This window comes from Galeopterus variegatus, unplaced genomic scaffold (assembly GCF_000696425.1).
Source record: "Galeopterus variegatus unplaced genomic scaffold, G_variegatus-3.0.2 Scaffold8236, whole genome shotgun sequence".
Taxonomy (NCBI): Eukaryota; Metazoa; Chordata; class Mammalia; order Dermoptera; family Cynocephalidae; genus Galeopterus; species Galeopterus variegatus.
This window is the reverse complement of record NW_007734347.1, coordinates 11,355-31,131: the sequence shown is the minus strand read 5'-3', so window position 1 is coordinate 31,131 and position 19,777 is coordinate 11,355. Positions and strand designations below refer to the sequence as shown.

General features: G+C 34.0%; 1 protein-coding gene across 1 annotated transcript in view; it reads left to right on the top strand.

Annotated features, from left to right (window-relative positions):
- The first annotated feature begins 803 nt into the window (after positions 1 to 803).
- Positions 804 to 19,777, top strand: part of SLC6A15 (solute carrier family 6 (neutral amino acid transporter), member 15) — a 24,358-nt gene continuing 5,384 nt past the window's right edge. The window contains exons 1-7 of the mRNA XM_008592722.1: positions 804 to 1,201; positions 6,126 to 6,283; positions 6,771 to 6,897; positions 8,071 to 8,252; positions 15,710 to 15,820; positions 18,935 to 19,176; positions 19,276 to 19,468. Of these exons, the coding sequence (XP_008590944.1) occupies positions 916 to 1,201; positions 6,126 to 6,283; positions 6,771 to 6,897; positions 8,071 to 8,252; positions 15,710 to 15,820; positions 18,935 to 19,176; positions 19,276 to 19,468 (1,299 nt within the window). The 5' untranslated portion in view covers positions 804 to 915. The remainder of the gene's footprint in view (positions 1,202 to 6,125; positions 6,284 to 6,770; positions 6,898 to 8,070; positions 8,253 to 15,709; positions 15,821 to 18,934; positions 19,177 to 19,275; positions 19,469 to 19,777) is intronic.

Here is a 19,777-nt window from a genome sequence, read left to right as displayed (position 1 = left end):
TCTTGCCTCTGCTTATAGTGTTCCCTATGTTGGTGTGGTCTCACTCCATTTCTGGTCAACTCTAATGTCACTTCTATCCAACATTCCTGATCTCTCCTACTGCAATGATATTGGGTCATTTAAGTTCCACAATGTAGTATTGCACTGAACACTTTGGTGTATTATTTGAGATGTTCCTTTCTCTCTGTTAGGTATAAGCTTCCTAGAAGCAGACACTGTATGAGTTTGTCTCATTAATGATTGTATCCTATAAGGTCTCATCACAATATAAAATGAGTGAATGGATGAATATATGAACAGGAGAGATTATGTCTAAGACAGATTTACAGATTTGGCATGCAATCATTTATGTAATTCTATGAAGAAAAAGATAAAGGATGTATAAGAAAAGATCTACTTTAGTTAGGGAGGAAGAAATAAAGAATTAAGAAAAAGAGTCACAAAGTTTTAATTTCTAATGAAAAGAATACACATTATGCATTGGGGTATATCTGAGATCAAAGCAGATTTTTGCAGGAAGAAGGAAGTTGGCTAAAAGGAAATGTGTGAAACTAATATGTGCTTTACAATTCTTACACTTCTGGAAATATTAAGCTCTGAAAGGCCAAGGAAAATCATATGTTTTATACTCTGTAGAAAGAAGTTTCATCATAAAAATAAACAATAATGGGTGATTCAGTGCTTTTTAATATTTTTCATCTTTAACTGTCTTCACAGGTCAACCTATAATTTTTCACGTACCTACAGAATATTGGACATACAAATCTAGGATCCATAAGACTTTACACCTTGAATCAAGGATCGTTTGATATCCTTCTCAGTCTTTACTTAATATTCAATAACCTTTTTATAAAAAAAGAATTAACACTTTGTCATAAGGGAGTATTTTAAACATAATACTTCCTGTACTTTCCAATGCCTAAAAATAGCAAGGTGGTAAAAAGAGAATTGGACGATGAGGTTATTGAGTCTGTCAAAGACCTTCTTTCGAATGAAGACTCAGCTGATGATGCCTTTAAGAAGAGTGAACTAATTGTTGATGCCCAAGACAAAGATACAGATGTTGAAGAAGGATCTGAAGTTGAAGATGAAAGACCAGCCTGGAACAATAAACTACAATACATCCTGGCTCAAGTTGGATTTTCCGTAGGTTTAGGGAATGTGTGGCGATTCCCATACTTATGTCAGAAGAATGGGGGTGGTAAGTTGTCTTTAAAAAAAAAAAAAAAAAAAAAAACTAATAAATTACTGTAGTAAATTGCAATTGTTTATCTTAAATAGCTCCTATTATTGCTGCAGCCTTATTATTTTTGAAACTATGAATTCCAGATTGTGAAGCTAGGGAGACTCCTTTGTGGGAAGTGAGCCCAGCTCTGTTTTCAGATTAGGTTTCCATAGGAGCAGATTGTCTTGCTGCAAATACTCCAGGATTGCTTAAGGGTAACACATTCTCAAATTCTTTTTCTGGATGCTATAAACTTCTCTGAATTACTGACTGGAACTTTTCTAACAAATGTATCCTTTGTGCCTTTCAGTTATTCCCTTTGAAGAATAACCGAAAACCTCAAATATAAGACAATACTGTTGAAAGATGAAAAAGAAATTTTTCTCTCCTTGACTTAATAGTCTGAATTTTAAGTTGCCTCACTCATCAAAAAAGCAAAAATGACATGTAATTTTAAGTGATTATGGTTTTTAAATGCTGACCAGAACTTTTAGATTCCAGTAGAAGGAACGTAACCAGATAATTAGTGTAATTCCAGACATTCTTCATCCTTAGATATCTTACATATTTGGTTTACAATTCTACAGTATTTGGAGACAATATTAAGTTTTAAAAAAACTCTAAAGAAATTAGCATATTTAATTTTAAAGAAAAACATTTGCAAGATCATTGTATTCTTGCTATTGGTATTTGTGCATGTAATTACCAAGGCTTACTTAGCAAAAATTGTCTTAAAAATATAGAAAAGGAGGAAGTTGTTCATGTATAATACTACTTCTAAAGTACACCAAAATGAAACAATGTTAAATAAACGAACATTTGGTTTAAAATTTATTATCTATGTACATGAAAGCTGTTAAAGTGTGGCTAAAAACTAAATGTTCCATAAGTTATACATTTCAGCACACAAACAAAATAAGGACTGTTTTGGTATTTGGTCCCAGTTTGTGATGATTTTGTTGACTGGACAAAAAAATAGTTTTATTTTTAATGTAGTTGTAAACGACAAACCCTATATCAAATGAAATAATATAACCACTCATGTGTGAAATTTTTCTTAGCCACTAGGAGATAAAAGCTAAGGTGTTATGGTGACAAAATATGTTTAAGATATCTTTTAGTTAATTCAACCAGGCATTGACAAATCTGCCTGAGAGGTAAGAATCAATACACGAAGTCAGTAATGTACTACCCATCAGTGTACTGAAATTGTAAGCTCCTCAGCTAGCCAGTAACATCACGTACGAATTATTTATCAAAGCAAGTATAAGCAACTATGCAATATCCTATTTTTTTTGTTTGTTTGTTTCTAACAAATCATTCTATTTGCCAAGACTAGCAGCAGATGAATTCTGATTTTGAATCCTCTCATCTTGTAAACCTTTCTGGCCATCCTGTTAAGAAAGGATGTCTTGGCTGAAAAGTCAGATTGCCTTCCATTTAGCACAGTTTCTTTCTGTCTTGGTGGAAAGCTCTACAAGATTTCGTATTCAGTAATTGGCTATAAGCAAAAACAACTCCTCCATCTTATTTCCATATGTAAAAAAAGTCAAAATACTCTTTCTAGCATTGTTTCCCCTCTTCTAAATACTGATACTAGAGAGAAATACTGCATGTGTTATAAAACATCACTGGATTTTATCTTTTCAATATGGCTGTTAAAGTACCAAAGGTTGTACTCAACATGCTGTATAGCATTGAGCCTTCTAGGAATTTGAGGAATATTTTCTGGCTATTTAGACAAACAGCTTCAGGCTACCAAAATTTTATTCATTAATCATATGATGCACTTTCTGAATCATAGGAAAAAAGTAATAGAACCAATATAAATTGATTTGTCTAAAGATATTACACTTAAAGCACGATTGTCAAGCTTTAGTAGTATTGTAAAGAGAGCATGCTAGGGCAGGTTTTGAAGTCAGTTTTACTGTTTGAAGCCTGGATTGTTTACATACTAATTATGTGACCTTATGCAAGCTACCTCACTTCTTCAGGCTTAATTACAACATCTATAAAGTGGGGTAAGCAATTGTACACACCTCACTGGGTTCTTGTAAGAGATAAATAACTGTGTGTAATGTGCTTAGAAACGTGCCTGACAAATAGTAAATGCTCAATTATAGTTTAGCTATGACTGTTTTTTTTTTTTGTTTGTTTGTTTGTTTTAAAGATGACCAGTAAGGGGATCCTAACCCTTGACTTGGCGTTGTCAGCACCACGCTCACCCAGTGAGCCAACCGGCCATCCCTATATGGAATCCGAACCCAGGGCATTGGTGTTATCAGCACCGCACTCTCCCGAGTGAGCCACAGGCCGGCCCAGCTATGACTGTTTTTAATAGGGGGGCTACTGGTAGAATAATTTGAGTTGAAAGAAAAGGCTAAATATACAATAGCATGTCATTCACACAAAACTGAGGAAAGATTCCCAATGATGCAGGTGTAAAAATTCACGTTCAGTTCTTTGGGAAACACTTTTAGGTCAGGAGTGTCTGAATGTAACTAATCATTGCAGAATTTGAATTTTGATAAGTTTTTGTTATAAATAATACATCCATGCTTTACAACACATAGCACTTTGTAAAATTAACTAAATCTGAAAGACTGAAAATCAGTCCTAGGAAGTGTATTAGTCTGTTTTCTGTTGCTTATAACAGAATACCTGAAACTGAATAATTTATTAAGAAATAAGATTTATTTCTTACAGTTTTGGAGGCTGGGGAGTCCAAGGTCCAGGGGCACATCTGCTCAGGGCTTTCTTCTTAGTGGGACAATGCTGCAGAGTCCGTTGGCGACCACGGCATTACATGGTGAGCATAGTGTAAGCAAAAGAAATGACTTGCTCACCTGCTCTCCTTACAAAGGCATCAGAATGACTCCCTTATAAGCTATTAAGCCTTTAACCCATTAATGGTTTAATCTATTCATGAGGGTAGGGTCCTCATAATACAATAATCTCCTAAAGTCCCCTACTTTTAAATGCCATAATCAGATCTCCCAGCCTCTTAACACTGTTACAATGGGGGCCAAGTTCCCAATACATGAACTTTCGGGGGATATATCCAACCCATAGCAGGAAGGTAGATTATGTACTGATCACTAACTTAGGGGAACTAGAGTCATTATTATAGAGATTTATAGATCCTACTATAAATAATTTGAAAAAAAAAATCTATTACTATTTACTTCTTCAGCTGAACAGCCACCAGAACAATTTGATTAGTTTCCCAAATATATTCAGTTACATTAACCACATTTTTTAAATAGGAAAAATATAATGAATGGCCTTTTCTTAAAAATGGGAATTGGTACCTTCCATTGCATGACTATTACACTTAACCGTAACTAGCTGGACAAAACTCTAGATTAGAAATTTGAATGTAGAAAGTCCAGCTTAAAGGTTATTTAATAATAATTTGCATATATTCTCATGTAGAAATGAGTTAATGTTTTACATTTAACATTTTTTATCCAATCAATAGATGTAATATTAACATTGTCAAAATATTTAGTATTTTTTAAATTACTGTTGTTGTTTTTTTTTTTAAAGATGACTGGTAAGGGGATCTTAACCCTTGGATTGGTGTTGTCAGCACCACGCTCACCAAAGTGAGCAACCAGCCATCCCCATATGGGATCCGAACCCGCGGCCTTGGTGTTATCAGCACCACACTCTCCCGAGTGAGCCACGGGCCGGCCCCTTAAATTACTGTTAATATGTCTTCACTTGTGGTTTAGCTGGAAAACATTTTTTTTTAATTTGGAAATTTCACTACAAGGATAATTTCATGTACATTTTTACAATGTACCTTAGATGTTTTAGTTTCTCAATTACTCTCATAACCCCTTCTCAGAATTTTTTTTTTTTTTTTTTAAAAAAGATGACCGGTAAGGGGATCTCAACCCTTGGCTTGGTGTTGTCAGCACCACGCTCAGCCAGTGAGCAAACCGGCCATCCCTATATAGGATCCGAACCCGTGGCCTTGGTGTTATCAGCACCGCACTCTACCGAGTGAGCCACAGGCCGGCCCTCAGAATTTTTGAAAACAAAATATTGTTTCCTGAAGTACACTTTTTATATGTAGTATATATGGGAAAAAATGACATCTGTCTCTGATAGAAGTTATTTTGCCTTTTTTTTTTTTTTTTCAATCTCTAGGCAGCTATTTCTTCTTCCATGATGTTATTTTATTTAGGAAAAAAAGTCAGTTTTAATACCACAAACTCTTGTTCACCCTAACTTGTCAGATTTGGAATGCATGATTTAAATTATTTTGGGTAAAACATAATAAATGACTTTATAAACATTGTGCAAATATGATTTCATGGAGTTTGTGAAAATTACTCCAGAAAACAATTGATTTTAAAGAATTAATTATTTTTATGAAAAATTAAGCTTATACCCTTGCAATAAAATGAAACTAAAACTATTCATCAATATCCTTACTTTTATCATAATAACTTTTTTTATCAGAAATTCTTTGTAGCAGTAGAATTCATGTTTCAAAATCTAGACAGTTTAAAATAATGAAATTGTGGGTCAGGCCCGCGGCGCACACGGGAGAGTGCGGCGCTGGGAGCGCAGCAGCGCTACCGCCGTGGGTTCGGATCCTATATAGCGATGACCACCGCGGGTTCGGATCCTATATAGGGATGACTGGTGCGCTCACAGCGCTCACTAGCTGAGCGCAGTATGGCCGGTCTCAAAAAGGACAAAAATTTTAAAAAAATAAAATAAAATAATGAAAAATAATGAAATTGTATTTTCTTCAGAGTCTTCTACAATTAGACTATATAGAAATTCAAGTATTGTCTTTCATGAGATAATCAGAATTAGTGGTGTATTCTCTACTGTGACTATTGAAAAGTATAATCTATTTTATTTGTTCTTGTCTTTGTAGGTGCATATCTTTTACCATATTTAATACTACTTCTGGTAATAGGTATTCCCCTTTTTTTCCTGGAACTTTCTGTGGGTCAAAGAATTCGGCGAGGCAGTATTGGTGTATGGAATTACATAAGCCCTAAGCTGGGCGGGATTGGATTTGCAAGTTGTGTAGTAAGTTTCCTGGTGTGATGTGTGCTAATCTTTACAGAGTTTGGAATTACAAAAATTCACATTTAAATGAAACCGCTGAGTGTGCATTTCCACACAGTTCTTTCAACATGTTTTTAAAAACACTACTGGAGTATGAATTATTACACAAAACAAGCTGTGAATATTGATATGGCTAAATCTTGTTAATGCATGCTCTAAGGCCTATGAGAGACATTAACTTTTTAGGAAAGATAATGTCCTTCAAATAAATAAAATGAGGATGATTTTAAAAACCTTAAATAGAATTTTATGCATTTCATTTCATTGTTTTAAAGGAAGAGTCATGAGAGGGTGAATGTAATCTCATTGTTTTAAAGGAAGAGTCATGAGAGGGTGAATGTAATCTCATTGTTTTAAAGGAAGAGTCATGAGAGGGTGAATGTAATCTCATTGTTTTAAAGGAAGAGTCATGAGAGGGTGAATGTAATCACATTATTTTCTTTTGCAGGTGTGCTATTTTGTGGCCCTCTACTACAACGTCATTATTGGCTGGAGTTTGTTTTATTTTTCTCAGTCTTTTCAGCAGCCTTTACCGTGGGATCAGTGTCCTTTGGTGAAAAATGCTTCACACACTTGTAAGAAATGTACAATGTAATGTTTTTTTATGTGAATATGGTAAGATTGTGGGCTGGCTGTTTAGTTCAGTTGCTTATAGCACAGTGTTATAACACCAAAGGTCAAAGGTTTGGATACCTGTGCTGGTCAACTGCCAAAAAAAAAAGAAAGACTGGTAAAGGCACAAGCTCTCAATATTTTTCTTTCTTAAAATAATGTGGAAAAATCTTTCAAAATTATTATCATAACAGACTTGCCTTACTTTTAGGATTGGCATACTCTGAAAGAAAGACTTTGGCTCTATCTAATTACACGAGCTCTTTCCAAGGCATGTAGGGTAAAATGCCCCATGACATTAGGGTAAAATATTGTAAGCCTTCAGTTGTTAACCTTGGCAGTCTTCCTTTATACATCCTATTGATGCCTTACGTTTTCATCGAAACCAACAAAGAGGGGACAAAAAAAGAATTTGAATGAAAATATTTGCTGTTATGTTAGTTTTGTTGTTTCATAGTTTTCCCGTAATTTTGAAAATCCTAGAAAATAAATCCTAGAATATAAGTAAAGAATAATTCCCTATAGCAGCTATGTCCAGTAAACATAGAATGTAACTCACATATGTAGTTTAAAATTTTATAGTAACCATGTTTAAGAAAAGTAGAAAGATATAGGTATAATATTTGATTTAATCCAGCATATACAAAATATTATAATTTCAATATATAATTAGTATAAACATTAATGTAACAACTTACATTATTTTTCTTGTACTAAATCTGAAATCCAGTATGAATCTTACATTTAAAGCACACATCACTTTAGACTAACCCCATTTCAAAATTGCATGTAGCCAGCAGCTAGCATATTTGACAGTGCTGCTCAGGGAGTCAGATAATTCTGGGGTTGGGAGGGGAAGTGCACCTGATTTGTTTTAATTACTTCGATAAGAAGCTCACATATTCTTCTTTTAGAGCCATACATAATAAGAAATATTAAAGAGGATATATGTCTTGTTTTTTCACATTTTTTGCACAGTAGAATTTTTTTATTCTTCATTGTGAATTTAAATGCTGCTATAGAATGATAGTACTTTTCTAGGAAACATTAAGAACTGATTCACAGGTTTACTGGAAAAATATTTCTCATTACTTTTTATAGCCTGAAATGATTGTGTGTTACCTTTCTTTTTACAGATGTAGAGCCAGAATGTGAAAAAAGTTCTGCCACCACCTATTACTGGTACAGAGAAGCACTGAATATTTCCAGTTCCATTTCTGAAAGTGGTGGCTTAAACTGGAAGATGACTGTCTGTTTGCTGGCTGCTTGGGTCATGGTTTGCTTGGCTATGATCAAAGGAATTCAGTCTTCTGGAAAAGTTAGTATTTTAGAGCCTCTCATTCTGCTAATCACCATTCCTGGGTACACTCAGTCTAAGGAGTTAATTAAAAGTTGGTAAAAAGTCATGCTTTAAAAATGTGTGTAAATTACGGAAAGGACACAAATAAAGATATAAGGATTTTTGTAGTGAAATCTAATGTTATTTATAATCTTTATTTTAAGGAGATCTTTTAAATTTTTGTTAATACTTAAAAGTCCTTTCTTTTTACTATTTATTCAGTTGACTTTAATGTTTTAGTTCTCTGATTACCAATTAGTTCTAATCATGGAAATCGGGGAAAGTGGTAGAATGAAGAATTTATTTACTTTGTTTTATAGCATTAATTTCTCTCTGCTGTAGGTATTCTAAGGAACAGTTGCATAAAGAATTTTAAAATAGTGTAGCATGGAGTGTTTCTTAAAGCTCTGAATGTCATTAGGTAGATATACTAATCCCAACAAGGAATTCAGAGTAATGTGAAAGACTAAAGAGTATGCCTTCCAGGGCAAATTGAAAAGTTAAAAAGGCTGTAGTTGAAAAAGACATTAAGATAATTCTAGATACCTTCATTTCTTTATTTCTTTTTTTAATAAAGGACTCATTTGGAAAGTAATTGCTTTTTTACTTTTTTTCCATCACCACTGCCTTTGTTCTAAAGCATAGCAAGAATTTATGGCTGGCTCTTCTCTCTGTCCTTAATAGTTCATCTCTATTATTTTTCTTTCCAAAGCATAACTCTGATCATATATATTTGTAGGCTAACTTCTTACCACCCACCATCACTTACGAGCAGGAGAGAGAATAGTAGTAGTAGTTGTGGTACAAATATTAATAATAAATGATGGTAAGCTGGCTGGTTAGCTCAGTTGGTTAAATGCTAATAACACTAAGGTCCAGGGTTCAATCCCTGTACCAGCCAGCTGCCACAGAAACAAAACAAAAAAATAATAAATTATGGTGAAGATGATTCTGACAATGATTAGAGCAAGAAAAATAATAGAAGCCAATATTTATTGCATGTTTATTTTACTCTGGGCACTGCGATAAGTAGTTTATATACTTTATCCTGTTTAGTTCTAAAAATATCTCTGAGAAGTAATTGCTGCTTTCAGGCCCATTTTACAGATTGAGAAACAGGTTTGAGAAATTAGTCAACTGGCCCAAAGTTGCATGGCTAGTAAGTCCTGATATTTGGAGTCAAACTCAGGTCTGTCTAAATTGAGAGCCCAGGTCTGTCTTTAATTGCAGCACTATAACGTCTCTCACCATCACATTTGTACCCGCCAAATAGTGACCTCGAGAGCCCAGGTTCTTTAATTGCAGCACTATAACGTCTCTCACCATCACATTTGTACCCGCCAAATAGTGACCTCTTTGAAGGCAGAAGTCTATCTAATTCATCTTTGCTTCCTATTACTTTGTATCTAATTAAAAATATTTGACTACTTTTTATTTTTATTTTTTTTTGACAGCTGGCAGGCAGGTACAGGGATCCAAACCCTTGAGCTTGGTGTTTTCAAGTAAAAGAACTTGAGTCCGAGGGCTTTTTAACTTCTGGGGCTGACCACAGTTGATAACCAACTGAGCTCTAAACAACTGAGCCAACCAGCCAGCCCTTGATGACTTTTTAACTCGTAAATCTTAGCTGATTTTACATTTACCTTTCTGCTAGAAACTCTGTGTCATTGTTGTCTCTGAAGAACTGAATATAATAGATAACACATCTGTATCTATTTAACTCTCTCACAAATATTACTGTATTGTATGACTAAATAATTTCAATCAATTGGTTCAATTGAGCACGTCTTCTACAATGTCAGAGCCACATAATAGTCGCATTACAAATAAAGGAATAGATTCTTAAGCCAGATCTAGCCAAATTTTTATGATTCCTAAGAAAATGTCATTTGGTACATTATCAACTGTGGTCAACCACAGAAGTTAAAAAACCCTTGGACTCAAGTTCTCTTACTACTACATTTTGTTTCTTCTTAGGCTGTGTCTTATTGTCATTTAAAGAACTGTTCATCCTTTCCTTATCGCAACATTTTTGGGTTTTCTTATATCAGGTTATATAATTTTTTCAAGAAAAATGTAATACAACTTACATAATACATAAATTTACTGTTTAAGTGAGAAGACTTCAGGGAGAGAGTAGCATTTGGGTACAGTTCAAAGAAAGCATTCAGTAGGTACAGACTGAGGGAAAACTAGCTGTAAGTAACATGAGCAAAGATACAGAAGTCTTAATTGTCATAATTCCTCAGTCTGAAACAGTCAGCTATATATAATAAGAGGAAATTTATGAAGAATCAATGTAAAGTTTTGTGTTTGTCTACTAAACAAAAAATGCCTCCAAATAAATATAGTATGTGTAAAAACAACTTAGAGGATTTAGCAGCTAATAGAATAATTTGTGTTAAATTATGATGTACTTGGTCAAAACACACACACAATCACACAAGCACATACACACACACACCCCAAAATGCTAATTGGAAACTGCATGAATTAAAAGAGGGTTATGATAGTGTCACCATCCTTTAGCCCAGGTAAACACACCTCAGTTGAACTACATCTGCAATACCGGATTTTACTGAAATCTATTTTCCCCTCTATTATGCAGAAGAGAAACCTCAGCCCTTTGATCACAATCTTCACATAGTTGAATCAAAGGAAGAGTAAGGCGGTTCTGCGTGGCCACATAGAACAGCACTATGATAGGATACTGGGGATCATGGTGGGTGGTGGAAGGGTGGAAAATCTTCAAAGGACAAAAGACTTTTCAGGAATCAAGGCTGGTAAGAATGAGATTAATTGCCTCAGTGGTAGAGAGCTCAGCATCATTGGGGGTTGTCAGACAAAGGATGCAAGACCCCTTGATCCAGCATTTAGTAAGAGGATGGCTGCCCCAAAAGATGAAGGATAGAAATGAGAGGCTCTCAGCTTTCTTCTAACTTTAAGGTAGTATTTTCTACTAGTACTACTTTGCTCTTATTACCACTACCATGCTAAGTACTTTACATGCATTAGCTTATTTAATCTTTCTGTCACCCAGATGATTTGTGTGTTCTTATCTCCATTTTATTGCAAAGTTGACAAGCTTAGGAAGAGTAAATAATTGGCCAGAATTAAACAACTGATAAATGACAGACAGCTAAAACTGGGCTGCAAAATCCTCAAAAACAATGACTCTATCTGAAGGTGTGTTTATAATAAATATTTTAATATGTAAGGAAAAGCAAACTAAATGATTTATTATATGTTTACTGCTTTTTAAATAGTTCAATAAAATGAAAATATTTTTATACAATGTTTTGATTGATTAAAAAAAAACTAATGTCTCACTTAATGTACTTGCTGTGAAAGGCATTTAGTTATATGTAAGACCTGGGGGTCTTAAAATTAGCCAAAGGACATATTGCATTGTTTCATTTTCTAGTTCTAAAAATGTGTATTTTTCGGGCAATGTAAGGGTCATTCAGCCATTAATTAATTTATTTAAGAAATATTTACTGAACACTTACTGTGTACCAGGCGCTGATCTAACTCTGGAAATACAACAGTGAACAAGGCAGACAATATGCCTGTACTCACGGAGTTTCCATTTTAATGGTAGAGCCAGACAAACAATAAACAAATTCATAAAATAATTTCAGGTAGCAACAGAAAAGTATGGTAAGGAGAAAGTGTTTGGGGCATATATAGCCAGTTAGGTTAAATTTAACCTATTTTTAATTGTATTATGCAATGCACTATTTAGTTATACTAAGATTAGAGCCATATAATTAAATGCAAAAAATTTGTTTAAAAACAACATGGATGCCTCTGTAAAGTGCTGACTTAAGATACATGTTTTTCATCTCAGAATTTAATTATTATTATTATTATTATTGTTGTTATTATTATTATTATTATTATTATTATTATTATTATATCTGCTCAGAGAAGAATAGTATTGGGGCGTGACCTATTTAATACCATTTAACTGTTTAAAATCTTCACTGTTGTTTTTCTCCATGTTACATAATTGAAATGTCCCTCTTCCTTTTTAGGAAGCTGTATTAGAATCTCATCACTCAATTCAGTTCAGCATCTTTAAGAACTCAAATATTTGTTGAATTTAGATGTGAAACTTGACATAAGTCTGATTACATAATTAGCATATAATTTAAAAAACACTGCAGAATAAAGATTTTTTTTTTCAGGAAATATATACAGGAGGAAAACTTTCTATAAATCCTGTCTTTAATGTGCAATATTTTTGAGTATCTACTGTGTGTCAGGAATTGATGGATATGCAAGAATTATTAGGCCACAGTCCTTGTCCTCATGGAACCCACAATTTAATAGGTGAGACAGATGATTAAAAATATAGTAAGTGTAGGGCTGGCCCAGTGGCTCACTCGGGAGAGTGCGGTGCTGATAACACCAAGGCCCCGGGTTTGGATCCCATATAGGGATGGCCGGTTCGCTCACTGGCTGAGCGTGGTGCTGACAACACCAAGTCAAGGGTTAAGATCCCCTTACCGGTCATCTTTAAAAAATATATATCTATATATATATAGTAAGTGTAGTAATAGAGGCATATGGGAAGTACGTGACAGCATCCAGGCAGCCATGGAAATGAGCCTGGATTTGGAGGAAGTCTTCACAAAGGAGGTACCTTTGGGGATAGGGTTTGATGGTTGAAGAGGAGTTCACCAGAGAGTTCAGAGAAAGAGAACATTGTAGGTATGGAAAACAGCATGTGTAAAGCTTCAATGATTGCCGAGGACTCCTGTGTGACCTTTACATACAATTTATGCAGCTTGTGGGAGATGAAGCATGAAAAGCATGTTGATTGCAGAAGGATCTGGTTGGGCTGTTACCTGGCAAGCAGTACAGAACATATGAGGATTTTTTTGTAGTTTGGGACACCATCAGATCTTTAGAAAGATCACTCTCGCAGTAGTGTGGACGTAGGATTTCTGGGTTGCCGGGAAGAGCTGACAGAGAGAATTGGAGGCAAGATGAGCAGGAAAGTTGTCATAGTGAAAGATGATGCCATTGAGGATGGAAACAAAGGGACAGATGTGAGATTTCTATGATAGAATCAATTGGACTCGGTGATCAGTTAGTTATTGGACACAGGGAAGAGAGACAAATGAAGGATGTGTTAGAGTTGTTCAGTCTGGAAAAATATAAGTACAGAAAGAAATTTTCTTCTGTCAGTGCCTAATTTAAAATTATACTAAAATATGAAATAAAAGTAAAAAATAAAGTATAAAGTAAAAAGTATATTTTTACTGGAAAAAATCATAATCAACCCTTCCAGAATATTTCAGTGCATAACCTTCATTTTTCCCTTTAAAATAAGTAGGATTAGTGGAAGTCATTAAATCACTATAAAGCAGCAAATTTGAGTTCTGTTAAAATAAAAAAATAAGCTATTTTGCAAAAGCGAGTGCATGCTTCTAGCTCACCTCAAGATTTGTGAAGAAGAACCATAGAAGGACAGAGAGCTTTAATTCAAGCGAGATCAAGGTGACTGACAAACTTAATGAATGCTAAAAATAGGCAGGGAGAATGAAAAAAAAAAGTATCTGAAAGCATTCTGATAAAGAAATCAATAAAGGTAGGTGAAGGAATGTAATTAAAGAATTAAGCCAATTTGGAATGATTGAAAATTTAAGTTTCCTTACAACTAATTAAATTAAAATATAATTATTTTTATTAAAATATTGATTTTTAAGTATGCTAAAATTTTATCTATAATATTTACTTTTTTCTTAGGACATTCTGCATATGTTTAAATATGACTATTAAGTTGGTAAAACTACAGAGGAAGTGCAAGTTACTGTATTGCCTTATATTATAGGTTGTTTGTAATTACTCTTGGATTCAATCTCTTACCTGCCTGGCCATAGCTGTTTTTCCTCCATTCTTCCCACTTCCTTCCCTTTCTTTCACAGAAACATATTGTATAGCTACTGTGTGCCAGCACCTGTGTAAGGTGTTTGGGGTACGATAGTGAATAGGAGAGAAAAGGCCCTCGGCCTCACAGTAAATACATTAAGACAATTCCAACATGCTAAGTGCTGTCAACACAACAACAAAACAAACAAAAAAACCAAACAGGTAATATCATGGGTTCTTGGGCATACAGGAGGACAGATGGAAGCTATAGAATGGGAAAAGGCATAGATAGCCTAGATAGCCTTATTTTAGATGGTCAGGGAAGACCTGGAGAGAAGATGAAGATGAGACTTAAACAATGAGGAGGAGCCTGTCACCTACAGATGAGAGAGAGCCATGCTTTAGACCAGGGCATATCCCTGCTGTGACCCCGAGGCTGACTGAGCTTAGTACACTCAAGGGTTGCAAGAACCTGGGGGTGGGGTGGGGCTAGAGCTCAGCAGAGGGGAGAGTGTTGGGTCTGGCGGACAAGCCTTCCAGTGTAAGGCTTCTCAGGTCAGAGGGAGGAATTAGCATTTTATTCCAGTGCTATTAGAAATTCCTGGAGTGTTTTAAGTAGGGAATGACATAATCTGAGTGGTAACCTAGAAACCAGTTAGGAGAATATTACAAATAGTCCAGGACTACATCTGGACATTTGACTTCACCACTGGATGGATGGGGGGCCATTTTCTGAAATAGAGATGGTTGGGAGCAGCTTTAGGGGAAATTCAGAAGTTCGCTTCTGGACCTGAAAAATTTCCGAGACCTTTTAGCCTCCACGTGGCTAGGTGTCTGGGTAAGACAGTTCCTTTTCTATAATAAATATTTGCTGACCTGTTTAATTTCATAGCAAAAAGTTCTGAAGCAGAAGATGAAACCTTTACATGGTTAACTGTTCAGGTTCTAGAGGAGACTTAGCTTAGGGACTGCTCTCTATTTTGGAAGCTTTACAGAATCATAATGGAACTGTGGTTAAAAGAAAAAAATTTTGTCCTTTTTTTTTTTTTCTACTTAAAAGTGGGAATTTTTTAGGGAGATAGTGCTTATTAGTTTCTGGTGCTCTCTATTTTGGAAGCTTTACAGAATCATAATGGAACTGTGGTTAAAAGAAAAAAATTTTGTCCTTTTTTTTTTTTCTACTTAAAAGTGGGAATTTTTTAGGGAGATAGTGCTTATTAGTTTCTGGCTTAAATATTGCTTGTTTTATGAACAGTGAAGAATCGATACTATTCAAGTTATACCATACCTATGGACTATTTCAAAAGAGATTAAAGTTTGGTTTTTTTAAAAAAAAAATTTCATTATATCTGTAATAGTAACTTAAATAAGACTGATTCAAGACTAATAAACCATTCTTAAAAGATAGCTTTAGAAGTAATTGATAGTATTTATTAATCATACTGTAATTTATAGAACTGTCAATTTATAGAACAAAACACATGCAAGCTTAACTATAAATAAAGAATATAGTTGTTAGTGTGTTTCACCTATTTTTAATTTTTCTTTCTTTGCAGATTATGTATTTTAGTTCTCTGTTTCCATATGTGGTACTTATATGCTTCCTAATCAGAGCATTCCTTTTAAATGGTTCGCTTGATGGCATCCGCCATATGTTTACCCCTAAGGTATGTACCGTATTTTTATGTGAGGCTTATGATCATGAAAGCATTACATTTATTACTGAAATGTTCCCACAGTTAGACTTAAGGGCTAATTGTCCTAACGTTTGTACATTAGACTTTTAAATTATAGTTGTACTTTAACTGGCCTAGGGAAAAAAGCAGAGCTTTCATATATCTATAATTACATCCATTTGTCTCCAATTTTAAGTGTCCCATTTTAGTTCGGAGTAAGGCTATCAGTATTTAAACTTCAAAAATCTCTCTTTTATAATAAATTAACTTCCACGTTTTACAGTGATAAATTTTGAACTTTTAAATTTTCATTTACTTTTTCCTCTCTCTTCTGGTGGTTCTTAACCATTTTGTGTCAACTTTTGAAAACCAACTGTAAGATCTTACCAGAAAGAACTTTAAGCATACTAATTTGCTTAGAGTCTCAGGAGGTTGACAGATCACCTAAAATCCATGAACCCAGGTTAAGAACCCTACTGTATTCTAAAACACTGTCTCAGAGAAAATCAGTGTTTCCTTGTTTTTGTTTTGTTTTGAGGTTTTGTACCTTCTGGAATAACATTTATAGTGGTCAATTTGGGAAGTTCTATAACTTTTATAGATTTATGTGCCTTTCAGGAAAATTCTCAGGCTTCATAGAGGGCTTAGGAGTTATACTCTGTCATTCATCTTAGTAGAGCTGAATTCAATACTGGGCACATTGAACCTAGTTAATCATACCTTGTAGACTTATAACTTGTTACATTGATTTGACAGGAAACAAAATAAGTTTGGGGGTGAATATATTTTTGTTATTCACCTAAATCAAGTTACACATCCCTATTAGCTTGCTAATACTATCAGATATGGACATAAGATACTACTGTTCAAAGATACAATTTCAAAATTAGTTCAGAAATTGGAAGCTATCTGAAGGCTGAGTGTGCAGCTAGCATCGTGCTGTGAGATTTGTGCAGAAGGGATTAGCTTCTCTGGAATTCTTTGTCACTCCTGGCAGCTGCCCTGATGCTGTGTAAAAGAAGCTGTGTTCTTTGTGTGTCTGGTTGTGAGTTGGTATTCATTCTGTAGTAGCAAAAATGCTGACATTGGTGTCTGCTTTTCTTGGCTAGTTCAAAAGTCCTGTTTAACATTTAGAGTTGTTAGAACTTCTCCGTGAACAACTAGTTAAGACTAATAAATTTCAGCCCCATTATGATTTAAATCTGCTCCAAATGAGTCATACTTAATGACCAAAAATTGGAAAAAAATGTTTTCAAATTTAAAACAACCAGATTCTGTGTGAATTGCTGGAATAGATCCTCTAAATTGGCAATTGCTTGTGGCACACTTCTAAACATTTGATTTAAGTAGATATTTTAGAATTTAAATATTTTGATATAATACTTTTATATTGATCCAGTATTTAAAATTGTAACATAAGTTAACAATTTTTAACCTGGACTAGAGATCACTAATAAATGTTGTTAATTTTTTCTTCAGCTCATTTTTCATTGCCTCTTGATAAAACACTATGTTTAGATCACTGTAGGATGTATAGTTAGTATGAAAATGGTAAGTAGTTGTAAATTACTTTTTAATTTACATTATTTATGTAGAGGAGAAAGTATCTAAGCACAGGAAATAGTCCTGAAACAGTAAATGGAAATTTAGTTAGGATATTGGAAGTAATCTGAATGTCTTCAGTAAACAGGTGTTTTCTGCCATCTAGTGGATAAAGTAGAGATAGACAGTTGAGTGTATTTCAGTGATCAACATTAATCGTAGAATGGTAATGGAGCAATGGCCAATAAACGATATGCATATTTTAGTAAATTATTTATAAATTATAAAAATAATCATGACTATGTCTCAAGAGCACATTTTATAATTTTCAATAATAATAACTAAAGTTAGTTGATAATACATCTTAATATTTAAGAGAGCATGGATTTTGGAATCTGTGTTCTACCCCAGAACTGCTGTATAACCTTGAGCAGATTACTTAAACTTTCTAAGACTCAGATAATAGCAGCAACGACTTCATGGGCTGTTGTGAATATTAAGGGAAATAGGCCATGAAAACTGCTTATCAGTGTGTCTGCCACTATAGTTCATATATGTTATCAATTATTGAGCACTTAAAGTGTGGTATGCACTCTGGTAAGTAATATGTTTCTTGTTATTCTCATCTGGCTGTTAAGGAAGGTGAAAAATCAGAGAGAACCTGTCATTTACCCTAAATTATGCTATTTTAAAATTATTCATTGGCAGAATTAGGATCTGAAACTCTCTTTGGAACTCGTTCTTAACCACATTCGACATTGGTCCCAATGAGAGCAACTTCATTGCAATGGTAAAAACAGATAAATACTAATTTGAACACTGTTTATGGAGGTCAGTATTGGATATGGCTAATATTAATTGTTCCATTTAAAAGTTTTGATTATATACAGTGATAATAATCTAAGAAGTAAAGCACAATTACTTGAAATATGTGTTCAGCACAGATTCAGAACATTAGAACCTTGGGTCTGAAAGGGTATCTTAAAGATGATGTAGTTGAATTTCTATTTGGAAGGAAAAGGTTTTCAGGAAACTCTTGAGTAAATAAATAATACATACACGAATATGTAATGTACAAATAGTTCAACTCTATGAAATTTATAATTGTTACTGGTTTCAACCATTAGATTTCCACCAGAAAACACAAAACTTGGAGGGTTAGTGAAGTAATTATTTAACTTTTATTGATAATTGATTTATTTTGCTTTGAAAAGAAAAGAAGCATAATGGGGAATAATTGGAGATAATTTTTCTTTCATATAGTCCTGTGATTTGTCTTAAAATATTTTAGAATTCCTATATAAGCAGAAAATCTCCATGTAAGTAAAATCATGTAAAGGCTTGCTAGTCTGTCTTATTCATATTCTTTATCTCTTTCCTAAATAAAATAAAAAAAAGATGGTTATTTCTGCCCTAAGAGTAGATTATCTCCCAGAGTTAAATAATCTCTTTGGGTGAATGAATATTATCATAATATATTTTAACAATAGAATAGTTACATATAAATTAATTATTTTGAAATATTATTTTGTAGCTGACTTCATTATATTTAATTTTAAACAGCTTGAAATGATGCTGGAGCCCAAGGTGTGGAGAGAAGCTGCTACCCAGGTGTTCTTTGCCTTAGGTCTGGGCTTTGGTGGTGTCATTGCCTTTTCGAGCTACAACAAGAGAGACAACAACTGCCACTTTGATGCTGTCTTGGTGTCCTTTATCAATTTTTTCACTTCTGTCCTGGCGACATTGGTGGTATTTGCAGTCCTAGGATTCAAAGCAAATGTCATAAATGAGAAATGCATTGCACAGTATGTATTTTCATTTGCATTTGCATTTAGTAGCATGACTGCATACAAAGTATAGACCTGAGAACCCTAAATGCTCACTCATGTTATTCTATTTTTCAGAAATTCGGAGATGATCATAAAATTTTTGAAAATGGGAAATATTAGTCAGGATATTATTCCTCATCATATCAACCTTTCAGCTGTCACTGCAGAAGATTATCATTTAGTTTATGACATCATTCAAAAAGTGAAAGAAGAAGAGTTTCCTGTTCTTCATCTTAATTCCTGTCAAGTTGAAGATGAGCTAGATAAAGTTAGTAGGCCATAACTGAGCAATAAAATAGTTATCATTCTGTTAAAATATGCATTATTCAGCAGACTTCTTTCAGAAAAACTGCCATTAAAATGGCTAGGGGAGACTGTACTGTTTCACAATTCACAGTCTTCATTTCAAAGAACATGCTTTCTTAAATTATGATTTGCTTTACTTTAAAAAGCAATTTCATTGAACTGTAATAATTTAAAGTACAATATAAACAGATTTTTATCATAGAATGAAGAGTAGTCTGATACCTTCCTTGGTATAATATTTAATGCAGAATTTGAATTATGAATCATTTAT